Source organism: Buteo buteo, chromosome 19 (assembly GCF_964188355.1).
Source record: "Buteo buteo chromosome 19, bButBut1.hap1.1, whole genome shotgun sequence".
Lineage (NCBI taxonomy): Eukaryota > Metazoa > Chordata > Aves > Accipitriformes > Accipitridae > Buteo > Buteo buteo.
This window is the reverse complement of record NC_134189.1, coordinates 1,195,853-1,218,683: the sequence shown is the minus strand read 5'-3', so window position 1 is coordinate 1,218,683 and position 22,831 is coordinate 1,195,853. Positions and strand designations below refer to the sequence as shown.

The 22,831-nt window shown below is 40.8% G+C and overlaps 1 protein-coding gene across 2 annotated transcripts in view; it reads right to left on the bottom strand.

Annotated features, from left to right (window-relative positions):
• MRTFA (myocardin related transcription factor A) overlaps positions 1 to 22,831 on the bottom strand; it is a 76,574-nt gene that overhangs the window by 33,547 nt on the left and 20,196 nt on the right. Inside the window, exon 1 of one of the 2 annotated variants that reach the window (XM_075050863.1) lies at positions 12,671 to 13,061. The exons of the other annotated variant lie outside the window; for it this stretch is intronic. Coding sequence (XP_074906964.1) covers positions 12,671 to 12,797 — 127 coding nt within the window. The 5' untranslated portion in view covers positions 12,798 to 13,061. Of the gene's footprint in view, positions 1 to 12,670; positions 13,062 to 22,831 lie in introns of those variants that run through there. 2 annotated transcript variants of the gene reach the window in all.

Sequence of the window (22,831 nt, the reverse complement as noted above, 5' to 3'; positions counted from 1 at the left end):
AGCCAATATCCAACCAACTTAACTATAATATGCGACCATAAAAGACAACTTTGGCAACATGGGATATTTGCTGAACAAAATCATCACAGCTGTTTGTGCAGAACTGGGGCCTCTAACTTAAATATCACAGTGTCATGTAACTACTGCTTTGAAGGGTGAAACCACCTTTCCACTTTACCACTCAGCCAGTAGCAGCCTTTCTAATTACATTGAGAAGTGAACTTTTCTCCTAGTTTCTGGTTAGTTGCATTTGACCAGTAGCCAATGCCAAATTCAGCTTTGGAATATGCAGCGCATCAGCCGTTGTTTTCAGTGGAGGTTATATCCTACATGTATGACTGAATTCAGTCCCTTGGAGATGTGGTGAGAAAACCTTTCCCTCACACCGAAAATGGTCTCTGAGCATTTTTCAGCTGTGCCTGCTTACAAAACAAATGTTGACTCGCATTAGCCCTTTCATGCTTCAACGGGAAGCCAGATTAGATTCTGGTTCATACACCAGCAAGAGCAGCATCTGCTAAGCTCCAGTTGCAACACCTTTCTGTACAGAAGCAGCAAAGGGAGGTTAGTATTACCAAATTTTTTGTCGTGTCCACAAGAAGCTATAAGAAAAATTCAGCTATGATAGTTTGTGATCAGTGAGTGAGTATACAATACTCAAAATTAATTTTGAAAATAACTCAAATTGCTGAGGTGGACGACTTTTTTTTTTTTTTCAGAGCTGCGTTTTTCTGGCGCTGTTGACAACCCCCCCACATCACACAGAATGTGCTAGAATGAGTGTTACCAACAAAGAAAAGCCAACTTTTCGGGCCTTTTTTAAAGGCAATTTTCTGAGCCTAACAGCATTTTAATCCACTAACTGCTGATGGGGAATACATGCTGGCTTTGCATTTAAGCAGACTGTGCAGTTAACAGAGAAGCATTTAAGTGAAGCAGACTGTAAATGACACCCAAACTGCAGAGATTATATGACAGTTTGCTACCCTGGGAAGGGGATGCCAAAAATTCATGTCCCTCTGTGGGGTGAAGGAGAAGCAGCAGATACACCACTGATCCTCACAATTTGCAAGCATCCACTGTTGTTGGGAATAGCAGCCATACAGTTCTATTCATCAAAATGCATTTTAAAGAATAGCTTGGAGCAAGCCTGGGCAAAGGGACAGTTAAGCAGAAGTTTATTTCTTTATTATTTGAGACTATCTCACATTCCACTACCTCTTTTCTCTCCTGCAGCAACAACGGCTGCTATTAAAATGCAGGCAGTTTCCTCATCTCTTCCTTAGCAACCATACTACAGAGAAAATGGAGTTTGGGAGCGTAAAGAATAGAAAGAGGATTTGTTTTGGTCTCTTAAACTGTTACAAGAACCTTTCACACTAGAGGCAAAAGCCACTTATTAATATTCATGCTGTGGTCTTCCCTTTGTGAGAAGTAAGATTGGGATCTCTCTCCCTACACCCAAAGAGGAGGTCTGTGAAGCAGATCCTGAACAAGAAACAAAACCAGGATCAGGACTGGTTCCCTACTGCAGGTCACATGAATGATGAAAGTGGATATCTTAGCAGCACTGCAGAAATCAGCATGTTCTACCGCAATACGCTTAGATGGGCAGGTGTCTCATATCAGTTTGGGGAACACTGATAAACTCCTTACCCAGCTGTGCTTGTCCAACAGAGACGATTGTAGGCACAAAGCCAAACAGGAGCTTTAACCAAGAAAGCCATACAGCTGCTTCAAAGGCCAATCTAGTATAGAGGACTTGAAACTTTTTCACAACCACCTCTTCTTTCTTATCCTCTTAGTAAGCTTCTGAGAACAGGAGTACTCTTGTGCCTGATGTAGACCTAAAGCCTCTATCAAGAGATTCTTAAAAAACAGAACAGATCCTTCACCTCCAAAGCAACAACTTACAAAATATTTTATGGTAGTAATAATCCAAGGATGTAATATGGGTCACATAATACTAGGGTTGCTTTTTTCCACCCAGCAATTCTAAAAGCCTTCAGGCTCTCAAATGCCCAGAAGCTTTTAAAAGCAGCTGAAAAGTACTGAAAAAGGAGACACTGGTCATTTAAGAACAGAAAAAGAGGAGGAAGAGGGAAAATTAACTGACTCTCACCCTCAGGACAAGAAAGGCTTGTTTCTTGATAAAATCACACTCTTCAAAGCTTCTACAGCTCAAAATGTTCTCGAGTCACATAAAATCATTCACATGACAAGCAGCTTATACATGCCTGTTGTTATATTTGATGCATTGTCTATATGACTGTGTTCCAGAAGACTACTTTTGGCTACTAGGAACAAAAAAACAGGTACAGGGCAGTAGTCTCTTTTTGTTGTGAGGATGCTGTTGAAAGAGAAATATGAAATGAGAATAATTAAAAAAAAAGTCTTCAAAGGATGATGAAATAGTTGCATGTAGTATCTTTTAATGAGTCAATGTTATGAGGCATTAAATAGCTCTCTTAGCGGAGACAGACAAATACAGATTCTTTGATATGGTTAATTTAGCAGAATCAAAGATCCCAACCTACAGAAGAAACTGGTCCCCAAAGAACATGGAATCTGAAGCATATACACAATCAAAAGCAAAAAGATCTATTTCCATCCTCACATATTACCACAAGGAAGCTGACTCACACTGTGAGCACAAAACAACAAGCCACCTCAGCAGGTCATTTTTGAGGCTTCATACCAAATTTGATACAATGTGGAAATCAAAGTAACGTTAAGTAAAAACTGTGTTTAGAAGATAAAGCCACCATTTACAACAATTTTAGCTTTGTTAGGACATAGCATTACAAAACAAACAAAAGCAGTAGCATGGTCCAAGTATCACGATATAGCATGATCTAACCTCCAGACAGGACAGAATAGTTACTCCTGTCAGTAGTTCTCAAAGGCTCAAGTCAGCACTGGCATTCTGGGGTGGTAAAATGTGCAGACAGAAAAGGAAGAACCAGGTCATAGTCTTAAAAGTTAACAGTCTCAGTCCTCAATATTGCACACAATTGAACATGTTTATTTCACGGGTGCTACTTAGGTATATTACTCTAAATATATGCAGATTTGATTATTACTGTGAAAGTTATGCTGAATTTTGCAGGGGTTTTTTATCTTTATTTAAAATAAATACTAGCAGTTGCTGTGTATTTTACAGCATTTGCCTTTACAGTCTTCCTTCGTGATTTAACTTCTGCCATTTCCATTAAACACGTAAAATTTAGGGGGGTTTACTGCCATTTTAATCGTTGTTACTTTTCAATGCAATGCCAGCTCTGTTTTCTTTAATACTAAAATTTTAAAATCAGATAAATGTATTACTATCAGTACATAAGTCTTTCTATTGCACGCATAGAAGCCCACTCTTGCATAAAATGTTGGTACACCTAATAGTCCATTTCAGCACTCGCTGAAACTGTTAAAATAGGACTTTAAGAAATTAACCTGAAATACATGTAACCTGGTATATTTAGCAAGATATGCAACATGTAATAATGTGCAACAAGCTTGCCAACAGGAAAAGTTGGTTTGCTTTCTGTGCAGGATACTGATTCTTATAAAATCATTTCATCCCAGTAATACTGGTTAGGTGAAAACTAAGTGTGTGAATAACTAGGCACATATCCATATCTATGGAATCTGGCTACCATGCATGATTCAACAAGATGACCTGTAACAAAATACCTAGGTGGAAAGGTCTACCTAAAATTGACACACCAGTATCATAAGACAGTAAATATTATCTGTAATCAGTGCTTGTTGATGCCATCTATATATCTATTGTTACTATTTATAGCTGGAAGAGAAGCCTTGAGGGAGGAAAAAACAGAGAATTTCCCAAAACCCCGTGTAAACTTGAGTCACGGTCTATACTGATTTACATGTTTCCATGAAACAACGAACAAGGAGGAACTAACATTGCCCTTAACCACCTTGCAAAGAAGACCCTAGAAAGAAATTCTCCAAGATAATTTGACGTGGCAGATGGGGACAAATGAAGGAAAAAGAAGGAATGGGTAGATATATCCTGACAATCAGATCTACAGCTGTCTGCTAATGTGACAGCACAAAAGGCAAGCTATGCAAGGGAAAAACAAGTTTGAACCCTTTTCATTTTTTTATTGTAAAGATAGAGGTATCTGCTTATAAAAGCTACAACCTTTTTATTTTCCTCAAAGATGAGACATGAGAGTTGTTAATATTTTTCCTGAAAAATTATACAGAAGAAAAGCAAAAAAACATGTTGTTTGGAGATACATCAGAATCTGAACAATTTTTCATTTTATTTAAAACTCTGGGTTCAAGGGATAATATGTTTTTGTGTGTTTCTAATAAGAAGAAAAAAAATCAAGTCTTGAGACAGTGCCAAGACACACCCATAAAACACAAGATTGACTAGACATGTACTAAAATTGATGATGAAATCCTTCCATGCCACTTTCAGCAATAAGAGGCATGATCTAATATTTTTCCTTCATAGCTCACCTCCCATACTGCAATTTCTGTTACAGCATAGCACTCCAGTGTACTAATAGAGTCTCAGATCAAGGCCAAAAACTTCCTCAAACATTTCTCGGAGACTGTGGTGTTGGCCCAATGATTCACCCTTCCTTCTGCCTCAGGGCACCCTCTACAGATAGAAGTTAAAAGCTCCCTTCACAGAAATCATCTAATGGTCAAGATACCACAGAACTTCTGTGGCAACAGCTGGGACACCTTGACATTATGAGCTGTGGTGTTGGGTTTTCCACTTAAACATGGAATAATTATGTATTTCCTAGACATTTCAGATTCTTAACTACCTAAAGATGTTTGGTTTACTGAAACCAAATACAAATGAGAGCAAATGTGTTTTTCCACAAGTGGTAGAAAAAAGGACTTAAAAGTATGCAAATTTAAATACAAACCCAGCAGTTCTTTAGAAGAAGTAATTAACTGGTTATATAGGAAACTCAGAAAGCTGGCCCTTCTAATTTTAAATTAGCTAGCTTGAGCATCTCCCAGCTTCAGTTGGTTGATTATGCTGACAGTTATTTCACAGGACATGGAACAAAAGTGGGTTTTGCCCAACATGCATATTCCACGCAAAATGAAGACTCGGAGCGTTCGCTATCTGGTTAGCATTCCTGCCACCAGCTTTTGTCCAAGCCCCAGCATCCTCTCTTAGCAAGAATTTCAGGTGGATGCTACAAGGAATTACCGTATCTCTTTAATTCACAGTAGTGAGAAACATCTTTGCTGTTTTCTCAAAGACTGCAAAGAACACAGGCCACAATCATGGGATCTGAGGTTCAAATAAAGATCCCAGCCTTTGTACTGCAACAGCCTGACTCCTTCTTCATATTTTAAGTACAAATTCTATTACAGTTCTGTTTCTACTTGTAAAAAAGTTACAAGATTCAGCTATGGCCATCATATCCCTCCACATCAGCAATCAGTTCCTTCATAGCAGCCCAGTATGGAAGCTGATCCCCAGAATTTGCATTACACATAAAAAGCACATCAAATTCCCTCAAACTCTTTAAACTGCAATCATGTAACATCTATCTACTACTTTTTACTTCCCCTCTCTTTGGATATTTACTTTCTTTCAAAACTCTGGACTACAGATCTCCAGGACAGACTTTCTTGAGTTTTTTCAAGAGGGAAGATCCACAGCATTGAAAACAAATCCAGCTATGAGGCTTAATGTGGTTCTTAAGTGCTATCATAGCTATAAATATCTAAATAATATAATTCTGTGTAACAGGTCAATCAGCAAACTAAAAAAACCCAGCAGTCCAGAACGGCCTGCATGACCACTGACTTCAGACTGGTGGACAAATTCTGCAGATGTTTAAAGTGTTACTGCTGGCTCAGTCCCCTCCTGAAGGGCAGAGAGGAGACTGCTGGCAGCAGCAGGTACTCCCACACTCGTTACACACAGTGGAAGATTCTCTCCAACTGCTAATTGAGGTGGGCTTTCGCTAATATACTGAACAAAAGCAAGTGAAGGGCAGACACGTTTCCTTTCTGTTGCTCCCTCCAGCAAAGAGGCAGGAGAGATAGCTCCGTGGTGACAGTGTTTGCAACCGCTGTAGTTAAGATTCACAGTCACATGTCAGTCCTGAAGATACAATCCTCATTCTGAACTGCCTGCAGTCAATGTGACACCTATTATTAGCAGCAGTAAAACAGACTCTCAGTGAGGCACAAAGGTACTACTAGTTTACCATCTACTTCTAAAACGTTGCCTTCCACTTCCGAAAGGGGAGAATTTGACATCGGAGCATGGAAAAGGGTGCAAGCTGCAAGCAGGCTTAGAAGGACTTTCACACGTAAGTATAATACAGAAAGAGGTATGAAAGCTTAGGAAAGTGAAAGTGAAGAAAAAAGCATCAAAAAAGCATCAGACAGAGCGTTCACCAAAATAAGAAAGAAGGCCCACAACTGTTTGCAGGGACAGGTTACACGCTGCTTGTCATACTGACCAAATTATGCAAAAAGAGCTTGTACAACCTGGATTCCAGCTGTGAAATTTGCAGAGATGAGTAACCGAAGAACATAGCTACTGCCACATTCAATTCCTACAAAAAACACAGCTATAGTCTCCATGCATTTAATACTAGAGAAACATGTAGCAGCACGAAGCTAGGGAAACTTCACGCAGAGAAAAGTCAAAAGTGGATCTCTTCCTTCTGTCACCCAGAGAGCATCACTCAGATCCCCCCCCCTCCCCCCAACAATCCTGCTGGGCAGCACAACGTTTGTGCCCTGACAAGTGTTTCAGTGAGGAAGGCTACCAAAAAGATGTTAAATATGTCAGCTGGTAGGGTGCAGCTGAGATGTTACAGGAAATACCCTCAGAATGGTGACAGGCCCACAAGCTGTCTTTGGGGATGGAGACCACAGAATGAGGTCTTTATAAGCATGGCTGCAACAGATGATACCTGTCCCTACCCTGGAGAAAAATCCATTATGGGCACTTCTGTTGAAAACTTTCAAATAGCTATTTTTTTACAAAATATTTTCTTTACAGCTGCTTACTTCTGAAAGGCTGTATTAAAATGGGATTGTCCTGAAAGCCTGAATTTCACCAATTTTCACTGTCAATTTTGGAAAGAATCCATGTCCCAAAGCAATATATCCTCTTCCTTATTATTGACCTTCCTTCACATTTCTTGTTAGCTTCATCAGACTAAGCCTAACTTCAGATGGTAGAACTGCAGATTGGAAAGTTCAAATCTTTGTTTTCTTGGAAGACTGCTTACTATATTATATACAGAATAAACTTTGACAGTAGGTCACCTGCACAGTTCTTCTACCCATCTCACTGAACACCAGGAAAAATCCTGAATACACTGATGAGCAAAAACCATTCCGTAGTTCTTACTAGTAATCACCATATTGCAATGTACTTCAGCTACTGCAGGTCTGCTCTTAGTTTGGAGAGGTATCACCTTTTTTTTACATACTGCCAGGGGAAACCATTGTATCTTCTTCCACTAGCCCAAGTAAGAGAAAGAAAACCATGAGTTCTGCTCCGTGTTATGGCATTGAGATGATGATGCATCTACTTACAGGGCTCCTGTGAGAAAAAGGAGCACAATTTGCCCCATAGGCTCACTGTGTGTTTTCATTTGATAAACCTAAGATATGTCAGGGGCCATATCCCATTTTCTACCATAGGCTGCAGAGGTTCTTGCCAAGAAATGTGCTGCTTTAACATTTTGGATCAAAATTTATTGATGCAGCAGGTGACAAGATCAGTAATTCAATGCTCAGGAAAGACTGGATATACGGGAGTTAGGGCACGAAAGGAAAGATCTAAGCAGGCACTTATTTTTGGTATAGATATTCGTTAAGTTGTTGATCAATGACTTGCAGGTGTGACAGAATGCTGAAAAATCTGAGGTGACTAGTGACAGATCTTATCGATGATAAAAGTACTGAGATAAGATTTACACAGGCAGCCTGATGTGGATCCAAAAACACAAGCAGAAACCACAACTGTCACTGACCCTTATCTTCTTTGGGCAGGAGAGTCACAGTGACATCTGTCTGGCAAGGACTCTGAACAAGCATGTTAACTGCAGAAGTTGTTTCTGGATGCAAAACAGGCAATCCGAGCTTAAGTATCATAGTTCTGTTTTCAAAAAAGCATCTGCTTTTCAACAGCTCCTGGGAAGTCCAAGCATCAGTCATTTGCTGTTTAAAAGTACAAATACAGATATTTTCTTAAAAAAATAATAATAAAAAAGCAATAGATAGTTATCAAATAATGAATAATTCCAGAGCCACCCAAGTTTTTTTCAAGCTTTATTAACATGTTTCCCAGTTGCTGTTATCAATGCCCCAGCACCACTGCTGTTGAACATGAAGCTCAGTTCAGCTTTGAAGAAAATTCAGTTGATAGGGCAGGAAAGTACTTACTGCAAATTTTACTTGCAGTTCAAAGCATTGTCTGCATAACTGCTATTGACAGCTGTACTCAGCACACCACACCCAGTTTCTATTCTTTCTGTTTTCTGCATGTACTGAATCCTTACATCTTCTTGCTCTTGCAGGTATGAGTCTACAACTCTTTCCTTTTAGTATTACTTTGTGCTAAAGAAAGTACTATAGTAGCCATTTTTTGACAAATGAAGTAGATCACTGTGTGGTAAACAAGCTAGCCTCTGTCCGTCTCCTCCTCCTCCTCCTCCCATTCCCAGCATGAAAATAGCTAGGGCTAAAGCAACAGCTGGGGATCATTACACTGACAGGAATAGTTCAGTAAACTCCAAGAGGGGAAAACATGTCATATCCAAAAAAACCAAAAACACATTAGGGCAGCAGGACTGAAAAAATATGTGAATTCAACTCCAGGGATAATGCTATGACTCTCCTTCCACTGATAACGACTGACTTACAAAAACCCTGGTCATTCAGTGTTAACCCTTTCCCTAAGCTTCCCACTTGTGTCATAAAGTTAACAAATACCCTGCAACACCTCTAGTCTTCACAGTCAAACGAGGCACATTGGGAGTTAAGCAAAAAATAAATTTAAATTGCCATCTTACTGCCAACTTTGAGCCACCTCACATTAATATGTCATTATCTCACCTTCACTGCACCTCTTACCTTTTAAGCATAATCACAGTCACTGTGCTACACATTTGCAAGGAGTAGCTGCAGCATGAGGCTACAAGGAGTCTAACTACATACGTTTGGTGTGCCTCTGGATTTGCCATAAAAAATGACAGCAGGTTAACTCTCCATAGGTTCAACACATTTTCTACGTTCTTCTGTGTTAGAGCACTATTTGCAAAAATAATTCTGAATGGTAGGACATATCTGGCCATAATTCAGAGATGCACCTGTTACATTTTGTGACTGGTTTCTGATGTTCCTTACCCATGCCTTTGCATGAGGCATCGCTTTCGCATCTCCCACAGCATCTTCGGGTCCACTCTGAACTAGGAAGACACAGATCAACCTTTACAGAAAAATGTCACCCTGCATTCCTGTGAGATGCCTCAGACGCAGGGGCTGCCCTCTTGCTGGGGATCTCCTTGGCGTCAAGAGCTTCCAAGTCTACACGTGCAGGTTCTTCTGCCCTCTACGGGATGAAGGACAGCCACCTCACAGCTTTACCTTCAGGTTCCCGGAGATGTTACAACAATAAGGTCTAGATCACTTGTGAAGAAAGATGTATGTTAACAAGCACTTGCATGACTCCTGATCTCTTCAAAGTACTGAACAGATATTAATAGTTTAATCAAAGGCTAAGCTAACTCAAATTACCTCACATTTGCTGCGGACCAAGAATGTGCACACAGTTACTGCAGATCAGATGGCATGCAGGAACTTGTTCATGTGTCTGGGCCCTGAGACACAAATCTTGGAAAAAGACAGGTGAGTTTTACTGTCAGCCCCAAGTCACACTGAACATTTTTGAAGGAAGGACTTGAAAAGAAAAAAAAAGAAGGAAAAAAAAAAAAGTGTTTTGTTTAAGAGCAACAAAGAAAGAAATTGCACAGAGGTGGAAAAGTTGGAATTTACTTTTGGAAGTACTTAAAGCTAAAGCTTGCAATTCCCTCTTCATATCTTTCATGAGGGGCTACAATACTGCTGTGTTAACTGGTCTAGGAACTGCAAACTAGGCTCTGGTATTTGAAAACTAAATCATTCCAAGGCATTCTTGAATAGAAAACATGTTTATGGATTCCTGAATTCTAGGAATTTTACAAATAACTGCCCCAACGCATACTTTGAAAAATACAAGCATATGTTCCTTGACTTCCCCATGTCAAACCCATTTCTGTATGGAAAGGATCAGCAGTTCCCAAACTTCAATGTCAAGTCCCAATTAAAAAAAAAAAAAAAAAAATCAAATTTAGGAGACCATCTGTTTTCCAGAGGCAAGGAAACAAGATGAAGTCTTTTCCAGATAGCTGCTTCTCATGAGATTCATTAAGAGAATAGGTATGAGCATTGTCAGCACAACACAGACACCCCTTGTTTGCCCAGCTTTACTAAGAGGAGAAAGCAGACTGGTACCCATTCACCTCTGTGTGGTGAAGAGAGAGGAAGAGAAGTGGATGAATTTTCTGTCCTGGGCAATAACAAAACTAAGTTGTTCCATTTTTAGGTGGACCAAAACTAAGGTACAACAGTCATTATAGTTTCAGGTCAATGCTAATTTTGGACTTCCAGAGCTTCCATAAGGGTTTACACGTGAGTGCATCTGCTTCTCCACAGTGTGTAAGATTTGGCTCTACAAAATACAGTGCATGCTACGGCATAAATACAACAGGCATCCTGAGACTGCAGGAGACCTGAATGGAGCAGCAGCAAAGCTAAGGGGTTATTCTTTTCTCTTCTGACATGAAAGAAGCTGGCAGCATCTATTTCTCTTCCCTACCTTTCCTGTTTGGTAGCTGGTAGAAAGTAGCTTTCCTCATCACATATGATATTAAGAGTCATGAATTAGACATGGGGTAGGCTGATAATATTACTAGACTTTGCAGAGTCAACACTGCTCTTTCAATAATCAGAATTATACAAGAATTCAATGACCTTAATTCACTTCTACTTGAGACAGCAGCAAACATTTTTATATTGATTAAAGTACTACAGAATTTTACTCTCCTCATCCTACATGTTATCCTACTGTAGAGCTTGTGGTATTTAATGACTGGATGAAAGATGTATCCTGCCACATCCAAATGAAGAGTGCTCACTTTCTGTGAAAATCAATGCCTTGCAAGTAGAAGACAGCTGCAAGTTCTGGCTTTTTTACTTTGGTTTGTTTTTTTCCTCTGAAGATTGATGTGCTGCAGTTCTTTGCCTCCAGAGCAAAGTAATCTGGGAATACTGCCTATACTAATGGATTTATTACTCCCAAACTTGAATTTGAGGACTGTGACTTCAGTTTTCTTTTCCTTTTCCATATTTGTTCGACTAAGAGTATTCCAATGAAAACAAGCAACAAAAATAGTAATATTTTAAAAATCTGATAACAAGCTAACCCTTGATATATGTTAAAGACGCTTGGTAGGGGGAGTGACAATAGGGGGTAGAAACTTAACAGTTTTGTTTGGCAGCCTCAGCAGGCCTAGAGCTGCATATGAGAGAAAAATCCTCTAAATGCAACCACTAAAATCGTCTTCCACACACGGGCCCTCTTTCCGCAAACATGGTCTTATTCTATCTGGCTTTTTGTCCTCAGCTCCTACCACCCTTTACTTTACTTTTCTGTCCAAAATATCACTCAAAGTCATTTTCCGCTCCTCTCAGATCACATTACTCGCTCTTGAAATCAGTCATCATCTTATTTCTGAGGCCACTGTGCTCAAGATCTTTGTTCACTCCTGCAAGTTCCTATTAAAATTTCACCTGTAGCTAGACAGATCCAGTATTTCTGATAAAACACAAATCTTGTTATGTTTGCCACTGGCATTTTGTTATGTTCTGCCATTCTTGCCTGTAATCTTTTCCCAGTTCCTGTTTGTTGCTATTTATTATGCTGCGCACTATGAATGGATCACTGTTTTCATCTTCTCAATCTTTTTAAATCCCTCCAGATCTTCTTCCTTCCTCATAGATACAACTCCCTAAAATCTGACCTCTGTCTGTCTACATAATCTTTCACAATTGGCAAATGCCCGTAAAAAAAACCAGCACATATATTTGCAGGAGAATACTATTATCTAAAACAGAATCACATTTAGATATGCACACCCCACTCCTTTCACACTCTCCAAACAACAACATACTGAAACTTAAAACATGACACTACCTCCTTCAAGGTAGAGTTGCCACTCAAGAACAAGCCCTACACCTTTAATAAAACAGCCTTAAAACATGGCTTACAAGAGCCCTACACACATAGAGGAGAGGAAGAAATTTAAACTCTGAAATTAAAATTTCCAAACGCAAGTGAAATTGCCCCAAGGTCCAGGCACTGCAAGTCACTACATACAGAGCTCCAGCCTTGTTCTGTGACATGCTTATGAGCGCCCTCAGGGACAACAGGTCACAGGAGTCAGTGGGAAACCCAAAATCTGGACTACTGCCCAGAAAAGAAAAAGCAGGCAGACTCAATATGCAAGAGAAAAAAAAAAGAGAAAAAAAAAAGAAAAAACCGAACCCACAAACCAATTACACAGTGCCTACAACAAAGAAAGCAGAGCCTGCTAACCTTCTCGTAAGCTGTGGTATGAATCCTGATATGTGCTTGAATAGCTCTTCCCTTGCTTTGACACAGTCTCTGCAAGCGGCACAATCCCGACATAGGCAGGCTGGAGTGTCTTGGCTTTATCCAACATATTAGAGGAAATCCCTGGACCTGAAGGCAGATTCTGTAACACAGGAGGCGTCCCAGGCTACTGGAAGGGGTGCTTAATCCTCACAAGAGACCCAACCGCAATCCCTCTCTACCAGGTTTCAGTCACTGCACCAAGCGGTAGAGTGGAAAAAAAAAACTAGTTTACTGCTAGATTCCAACGCTGTGCTTGCATAGGAACAGAGAGGTACTTGAGGCACAGACAAATCCTGACAGCCAACATCTAAAGATCAAAATCAGCAAGGCTTTTGGCAAAACTTTTCTTCCTATTATCTTAAAGCTCAGACAGAAACTTCACTGTTTCAGCAAGCAGCTATAAGCATTCAGGATCCCAGTATGCAGAGCGTTGCTTATCAACAGATGCGTGGACTTCTTCGTGGGGCCACTTGCAGTAACAGCCAACCTCATTCACCCAAAATAGTGAACAGTTGGTTTCTCTACTCACACTACAGACACCTGCCAGACAGGCAATATCATGTGTTTGAGCACTACCCTCTCTGCCCCTGCACCTCCCGACTGTAAGCTCGCCGTGCACACAGCTAGCAGAACACCACCGCTCTGAGTGCAGAAGCATGCTGTCTTTTTTCCCTTCCTGTTCAAACTATTTGAAATGGAATTCTAGCTGTGGAGAAAACTAAACTGATAAGCTGGGAAACAAAGTTCTTATATGCATTTGCTCTGAGACCACATACAGGTAACAGCAGGCTTCTGTACAAGCACACGTCCTTGCCTCTTCTTCCCTTATATCTTTCCTCCCAACTTGCAGAAACACCTACCTGAAGATAACCTGCAGCCTCCAACCAATAACCCTCTATGCAAGCACTAAAACTTCAGCATCTGTGCTTGTATGGAGGCAGTCATCTCACCTGGAGCTTATTTAATGCACATCATGAACAGATGCCGTATGGCTGACAAACTTTGGTTATACATACTGCCCAGCACGGTAATGGAATTGGAAGTGGCCAGGGAAAAGCACGCTCCAACTGAGTAACAGCCAGGAGGAAGTCTGAGGGGAAGAAAATAAAAAAAGAGAGAGAAAGGGGAAAAAAAAAAAACCACACAACAACAACAACAACAAAAAAAACCAAAACCAAACCTTGTCCAGTGAATACACATACCTGAAAAAAACTATTCTGGTGTCTTTCCAGGGAAATAAAAAAAAAAAAAAAAAAAAGATGAATAGCAGTCAGTGTCATCCCACAAGCCTGAAGCAAAGATAGCTATATGGACATTACAAAAATAAGAGGGTGAACACTCTAAACCATACTGAAAGTCTCCATTTCATATTCTGCACACACACCCTCAATCAAGACAAAAATTTCTCATCTCCAAATAGTTTGAGAGGCATCCAAGCCATTTCACAGAGCAAGGCTGCAGCAACAACAAGGGGAAAAAGTCTCTAATAATGAAGCTCATATCTGAGAAAAGTGGTGTTCAATCAGATTCAGAAAACATGACTGTAACTCTGACATAAGCTGCACTAGAGGAAGGAAACAAACTAACATTTTTAAGTTACAAACTAAAAACTAATATACAGATTTTTACATGTTTACTAAATAATGATGCTAGATGGCATCAGTGACATTTCTGAGCACCTTCAACGGTACACGTCTTACTCTGAAATGTTCAACCTTCACTCAGAGAAGAATCCAAATTCTAAAGTTCCTGTGGGTAAAAAAATACCTTTGGTGATAATATAAAAGATCTGTAACAGCATTATTCTTAAATTACCCATGTATACTCAACACCAACTCTTAAGTTTAGGATTTGTAAAAGTCAAGTAAAGGTTCAGTTTCACAATGAACTGTGGCCAGCAAGGTCAAATTACTGCATAAATAAATGAGCCCGCTTTTGCATAAGCATTAGCAGTCATGAAGCTGCAGAGAGCTGCCTGGGGAAGCTGACCTGGCAGACCACAAGAGCGCTAAAGCCAGGATGAAGGACAAGAGAACGAAACACGCTGTCCACATCTCCCCTTGCAGCAGCAACGCAGAACTGCACATTGAATCAGGCCTGATACTCTGTGCAGACGGGTCCTACAATTACTGTAATAACTAAAGAACAACTACCCTGTGCCAGACTGAATCCCACTTCTTCCGGCAAACAATACACCATCTGGATGGTGGAAATGACAAGATTCAGCTACTACTTTGCCAACCAGGGCCTCTGAGCTAGCAGCTCACTACAGTCTCCGAGGCCTGGGAAACGCGAGCCAATTGCTCCATCCAGCTGACTCACCAATACCCCGGTATTGCCGAAACAGCCCTAAGACGTTGCCCAAGTTCTGATGAAGAAAACTTTTAAGAACTGAAAGAAGAGAGGCACCAAGGAGCTAATAATACATGAAATCCACTGCCAGTTTTGGCAATCTGGTGATATAACCAATCCTCTATAACTGACAACTCCAACTTGATGAAGATTTGATCTTCTCGATGTATTATTGCAGAGCTGCACATATGTATGCAGACATACCTTTCTTTCTTCCTATGCAGAAAACAGCTTGGAAAGAAAAATACCCAAGTGGCTCAATAGTAGGTAGATAAATCTTTTCTTTGCTGAGCAAGTGTTTTGGGTTTGTGTGGTGGGGTTTTTGGTAGCAAGGGAGGGGCCGCAGGGCCGGCTCCTGTGAGAAGCTGCTTGAAGCTCGTACAGATTCTGATAGATGAGTAAACACCAAGAGCAACCTGTCTGGTATGAAACACTGACACTACTGCTAGATGTTGATGAGCATCAAAAAGTTAAACAAAAGTTTAATTTGTTTTGTTGGATCTTGAGGTACTCATACAAGATCTGAAAGTCTGACCAATGATCACATGGGCAGAAATATCAATGCACTGTAAGAACACGTAAGGCCTGATAAGTAATTTTTACAGTTACTTTGGAAATCAGCAGGGTAGATGGGAAGGTCTGTTTCACAGTATAGGTAGGATTTCCAACAACAGTTTAAGTTGCTTAACCACTGCAGAAAAGTAGTATCAACCCATGCCAACATACATCCAACATTCAGTATCTTGCACAACCTTCAGCCTGGAATTGGCACCAGTGCTGTTGGCAGAAAGATCACCTTTGCCAACAGGACCTAGGTATTTGCCACAGATTTCTGGTCTGGAAAACATCAGGCCTAATTTTCATAATCTGTCCATGAGACATCTATTGAGCCTTACATCACCTGACTTTCAAGTGTGAAATGAGATACAGACTGTGGGGATGCATTCTTCCTCAAGATGCTGCCTAACTATTTATAACCTCACACAGAAATAAAAAGAAACATCAGGTGCACATACAGCTTGCACAGATACTGCTGCTAGTTCTGAGGCCTGGTGGGCACAGAATGCAATACTTGTGTTTGCATGTCAGTTATCATTACTTACTCTCTATTTTGAATGAATTTGAATGACTTCATTAGCTTTCTCTTCTTTTATTTTTCTATCCTCAAAAGCCAAGGCAGCATATAAGCAGTAGCTTTTTCAAATTCCCATTCTGTGCTAGAAGAGAAATATGGAAGAGTGAACCACCTCCAGGTTAACTTCTAACCCTGCTGTAGATATTTGATCTTTAAATTCCAGGAAGACACAAAAAATTGCCTGTGCAAAGTTAGCATCAGAACTGCAAGGTACCACAGCTTAAAGCTTGCTACCACCAAAAGGATCACTCCCAGTTCACCTTCTCCTGCTCTTCTTGCAGCCATGCCCTCTCTTAGCCTCCTTAATACCAGTTCTGACATTCATCTGGTATCTTAATGAGCCAATTCAACCTACTAAACATCATTACCATCAGGTGGGATGAGCACCACAGCTGGTGGCTGGTGAACACAGCTAGGAAGGGAGAGAGGGGCTACAGTCTTGACACAGGCTAGACTTTGGATCGGCTCAGCTGTAACACAAAACCGCATCATTAGTTTTATCCCCAAAAATGAATGTATTCTTTAAATTCAAACTAATGAGCAGATAGAAAATGCGCCTACAACCCCCACCGACAACAACTTAAAATGTGCATTTTTTTTCCTCCTTTCACCTCCAGTCCTCTTCACAGCTCAGTGAAGGTTCTCTGTCTTTCTTTCCCCAGTAGTAATGTTCTCAGATGACACCATGCATGCAAAGATCTGCATGCACACAATTTAGTGATGAAATATAAACGACGTACTGCTAAAAACTGGGAAACAGCTGCAATATATGCTCACTCAGGCAATATGAGAAAGATCTCAGTCGAGGTCTAAGCCAGATGGACCTTCAGAAAGAAGTATGAGCCCACTATATTTGAAGACCTGTCTCTGATATTTCTAGCAAGCGACAAAAGCTGGAAAAATAACAGAATGCTGCACCTACATCACTGTAAAGCTGTGATGTCTTATGACTCTATTCATTTTATACTTCAAAATAAATACAGACTTCACACTGACACTTGTGTTCCTCACTTTTTCTCAGCTAAGGATCAGATTTATGTAATGTGAGTTTGCTTTGGATATTCCCAGGATCCTGCCTCCCACCAACAGTGACCTTCAGGAAGAGGTAGAAACGCCAAGCTGAGAGCACTGTACATTCTTGCTTCTCCAGTTCTCAGGAAGAGCCTGAAGTTTACATACTCTTACCCTTTCAACTAGCTGGTGACAGCTAGTGCTGCCACTCAGCATTCAGAAAACTCCTAGACATGACAGGTAGCCAAAGGTAAACCACCGTTCAGATGTAAAAAAAGGCAACAGCAGCCAGCATGCCTGGGAACCTGGACCTTTGCCGTAGCTTTTGAGCGGCTCTTCAGTCCCCCAACCCACTCTGGGATATACCACCACCCCCACTTTTGGCAAGTTGGCTGTCATTGAGCTGTAAATACTGTGAGTTGAAAGCATAAAAATAGCTGCTGCACAGGCTGGAAAACCTATCAGATGATGTCAAGGCGCATTTTGAGCCCTCCCCTCCCCCCCACCACTTCCTTTCCTATGTCACTTTCTCATTACCTCACTGTCTCTAATTCTGAAAGTGCTTCTCTCTGCATCTTTCAGCTGCCAAAGTGAACTTTACACAGCAGCTAGAGCCAAATCAACCCCCAGCACATATATAAACTCTGCCACCCACCCCATTCCTTGAGTTTCAGCCAAGATGTGAGTTTGCCTTTCCCTGAAAACACACACATGAAATCCACGATCCCTATCTGCAAAACACAGGGGCGAGAAGAATCAGTTCAGCCCAAGGAATGCAATGCTGATCTGCATTTGATTAAGTCCGTAGATAAGCAGTTTCCAACCAGCAAGGCAAATCAACATTGTTAAGTGAGGTGTGGAGGGACAGCAGCAGCGATGCCACATCGCCCTGCCTCTCTCCCTGGCTCTGCAGACCTGAGGAGGAAGGAGAGGCAGAAGAAGGAAGCCAAAACCTTTGCTTTTCCCACCTCTGCCCTCCCCAGACCAAGAACACACTTGGTCAGTGTTGCTGACCAAAGGTCATCTGCAAAGAGACTATAGCAATGTTGCTACAAGGGCAAAGAGGGGAAGGATTGAGGGGAAGCAGAGATGGTGGTTCACTTATGGTCCATGCTTCTCCTCCTCCCTCCCTCCCTCCAGGACCACTTGGTTACTGAGGAAGCCAGGGGTGATAAAGAGAAGGAAATGGTCCAGAAGTCTACTCTACTCTAGATCATAACAAAACAAAAGCATTATGCAGCACATGCTCCTAATGTTACTACATGGGAGTGTTACACCTGCTCAGAATGTGTCATCTACACAGCCAAAGAAAGCAGTGCAACTTTTAAAGACAAGTTGGTTAAATTCACCTTTTTTTTTTGAGTTGGATTTTCTTTTGCAAACCACTAGCAACAGTTCTGTCAATGCTGACCTCTAGAAAGCTGCAAATAAACTCCTTGACTACACAGCAGTGTTGCCTATGTAGAGATTTCTAGCCAAAAGAAATGCAACTAGTAGGTAGATTTCTCTGGCTAATGTGGAAGGATGCTGTCCACAACAGAAAACTTCACAGTAGAGGGCAGGAGGAAAGCGGGGGGATTAAGAGAAAGAAGTTTTATAGCTAGTTCCCAAACAACTGCTGTCCACTGTGCATACGAGCCCAACAAAAACAAGCAAGTAAATTAAAAGCACATATCCAAACACATTTTATTTGTTATTTTTACCATTTGGGTTGATAAATTCTGGTTATATGCAAAGACTGTCGCATACCTCTTTATAGTTCAAAATTACTAGCCCTTCTCCAAGTTACCACCCCCTGCTGAGCCCCCAGAACCAGTTGTATGAATGCTCTCGCTCTGTTCCAGTGCAAAGTTGGAAAGATTAGCTCAAGTTACTTTTGCTAAGCCAACGGACTTCACAGTGAGAGCTCACACATCAAGCACCGCATCACAAATGTGGTGTGGGTATCTTCAGTGGAGGGACTTAACGGAGAGCTGGTCCAGTTGGAATTGCAACAGAATTCCCATATATTCCTTTAGTTCAGCTATTACCCATCTTGCTCTCAAATAATTGCTTAAGACCAAAGAAAGTAAGAGTAACAGTTGCCTGCTCTTACCTAAGAGCAATAGTTTACCAGCTATAAAGGAGTCAAAGGTTTCAAGCCAGAGACAGTTACCCAAGATTCAACAAACTTAAAATTGTGCTCACACACATGCAGATGTGCATTTCTCCACTACCACCACCATACACAGGCAGGAACATCAAGAGATTGCAGGAAGACTGACATGTGAGTAAGTATATACCGTGCCCAGTGAAGAACACTGAGCACAAAGAGACCAGACTTTTCAAAACATTTCCTCTTGCAGATATTCTAGACTTTAAACCACTATGAACAAGTGAAAACAGAAAAACCCAAAACATTTGGTTTTGCTCTTGAGAGCAGAAAAAAAGAGGAAGTTCTGTCTGCCAGACCAAGGGGGGTAGTGAGCAGACAGAACGGAAAAGGAGGCAGTTTGAATTTGTCTTAAAACAGCAATTTCTTTTTAGGAGGGAGTAACTGGGAAAGGACAGGAGAAAGATACCCTTTCCCTCATGTTAAGGCATGCCTAAGAGTTTGAGAAGTATGTCACTAATTCCTGTGGTTGTTGAATAGAAGATAGCCCGCGCTTCTCCCTCCCACATCCTTTCTGGCAATAAAAGGTTTCTTCTCTATCAAACCCTCCTGCAGCGCAAAGGGGCTACCTGCAAACACTTGGAAAATGCAGTCTATTTTTAAACTACCCAAGCAAGAGAGGAAACAGCCAGGCTGCACTCAATGTTCATGCACTGCTTGTGAAAGGATTAGCAAATGCTTCGTTTTCTTCTTAGTTTACACTAGCAGAATAGCTGCTAGGTAAACCCTCACTACAGGATTGTGACTTTTGCCCAGAAAGCTGCTGTTCCTTCTCCAAACATATCAGTTACATGGGCAATAACAACATTGTTGAGGCTCAATATGACAATTATCCTTGGTTAATCTGATACAGAATTGCAATCCCAGAATCCAGATTTTTATTAAAATGTCTGTTTACCCCTTATGGTTGCAGAAGACTGCTTCCTAACTTGAAACAACTATGCACTAATGTAGGTACAATTCTAAAAAGACCATAAACCATCCCATTCATTTAATACATTAGTAGACAACATTAATAATTTTAGACGTGGGGGTTTTTTTCAACAGTTAACTTTTTCTCTAAAAATGGTTCGAGTGCTTTGCCACAGTCAGATAGTAGTGAGGCTTGGATGAGGTCAAGTAGGAGAGGAAGCTTTATGGTACTTCTAAGCCAATTCAGTGGTGAGCTGCCACTGAAAGTAGTGGTCTCCTCTTCCATTGTCACGGATGCTCATCTCACCCCACAGTAAAAAAGAGCTATTCTCAGGATTATTTGAGACAGGAAATAATATTGTCCTTAGAATGTAAAATTCAGTTCTTGCATTGCCGAAGATCTATAAATCACCTCCAATGACAAATGCTCAAATTCCTCTTTTAGTGCCGAAACTCAGCTATTCCCTGGACAGACGCCAATCTCAAGCTTTTGTGAAGGCTTCGACAACTGAATTTATGTTTGCAGTATAAAAATGTACAGCATGTTTGAGTCTTAATCTTTACCTACAACATAAAATAAGTCTGAAACAATGTCAAGGCATGCAACCATTTAATCTCATAGAATGGACTGCACTGATGCTGGAAAGGGCTTCCAGGTCTGGTATTGACTCATTCTCCCTCCACACGTGCAGACATTTCAGACCTTAAGTACAACATAAAGCATGAATCGCAAGAGGTAGATAGCATGAGACTGGATTTGGGATAGTTTTTACCTGCACGCGACTAAATTATTCAGCTTTTGATTAGCGGGAAAAATATCCTGGTTATGCTATGGTGGAAGGAGTCCTTTAATGCCTTCATGGGATTCACTTGCCTCATGGGATTCACTTGCCTGCCACTTCAGGAAGATGCGGTTTTGACAATGCTACTATTCCTTCTCCATAGACTGCATTAAGTAAATCATGTTATGCATTAACCAAACCAAAGGTTTATTTTCCTTGAAGCTGTTCAAGTCTATAACAGAAGACAGACTCTTGGTATGAAATGTACAACTTCTCCCAGTTCATACATCATTTGTACCTCTCCCCAGTGATTTGGTCACAATACTCACAGGTACCAGACCAAAACATAGTATTTTCCCAAAACAACCTGAACTGACCTAAAATATTCATGCGGTTCACCATAAATCCCATTTTCCAAGCATTTGAAAACAACCATGTCTGGATGGAAAAAAAGCTCACCAAAAATGAGGCTTGAGCAAGAAACAGTAATTTGCACAGACAGAGCCATAAAGACAAGAGCTCCCTTCAGTGAAAACCAGGGTGAGCTACCTTGCTTTTACTGCTCAGTACCTCAGTGTAAGTTCACATGTACAGGGAATTGCCACAAAACATAACACCATAGCTTTATATCCTAAATTTTGCCTGCACATATCCATGTTCCAAACTTCTGCCCCAAAGACCTTTCCACATACATGAGACTGCAATTTTTTAAGCACCCATGGTACTACCATTGCTGGCAAAAATTTAAAGCAGAAAAGATTTTAGAGAGGTAGGGAAAGCCCAATAAAATACGGCATATGGTTTGATCTGACCTATGTGGTTATGGAGCATGATTACTTTTAAAACAAATTTTATCGCATATCCAAGAGTTCTGGTAATCCTTGCCATGAAAGCAAAGAGAAAAGGGAAGTAACCGGGAAGGTGTATCCTATTCTGTTGCCCCAGCAAAACCTGCCAAAACTTGAGTTTTAATCCCCAACTGGCTTAAAAGCATTGAAAGGCATGCAGCCTAAGTGCCTGTAACTGTAAAGATGACTATGCTTGGAACATTATGTTCTGATTCGGGCCTCAGCTTTCTGTTCTGCTTTCCTCATAAATCTGTGAGCTCACCCGAAACAATATGCAGAGAATCTCGTCGGTCACTATCTTTCATCAGCTGCCTGGTATCCCTTTAAGATCTTCTTTTGTTGCTTTGGTATGAGTTAGCAGAACTCATCAGTCAGAACCTCACATTTATGGATTCTAAACAATTCAGTTCTATTAAAAACCCTTTGGTTTGATAAACTGGGTTAAAACAAGTAGAGAGATTTACATGTAACACAGAGCCTGTGTCAGAACTGGAATTAGAAACCCTAGCATCCTTCCTTGGCTACCAAATCTATTTTATGAATCCAGACACAAGAGACGGACCATTAAAGTGGGACCGCATAAAAGCAAACAGGTTGATGATCTATTTGAATAGACAAACATGGAACTGAAAAAGATACGGGTTTTATATGCCTGCCAGTTCTTATGATCTGACAGGACTTGGCTGCTCGCTCCCAATACATCTAACAGCTGGCTTAACAGAAGTCACTTACAAACAAACTCTTTAGAGCAAAAACAATTTTAACATTATAGACATTGCCATATGCCTACTTTTGGCAACTATGCTATAGTAAGTCCAGAATTTACTACAAACTCACAATTGTCTCCGATCAGAAAATATTTTTGCCTGAGCAAGACGGCTATTGGTCAAAACTGTCTTTAGGTTTGAG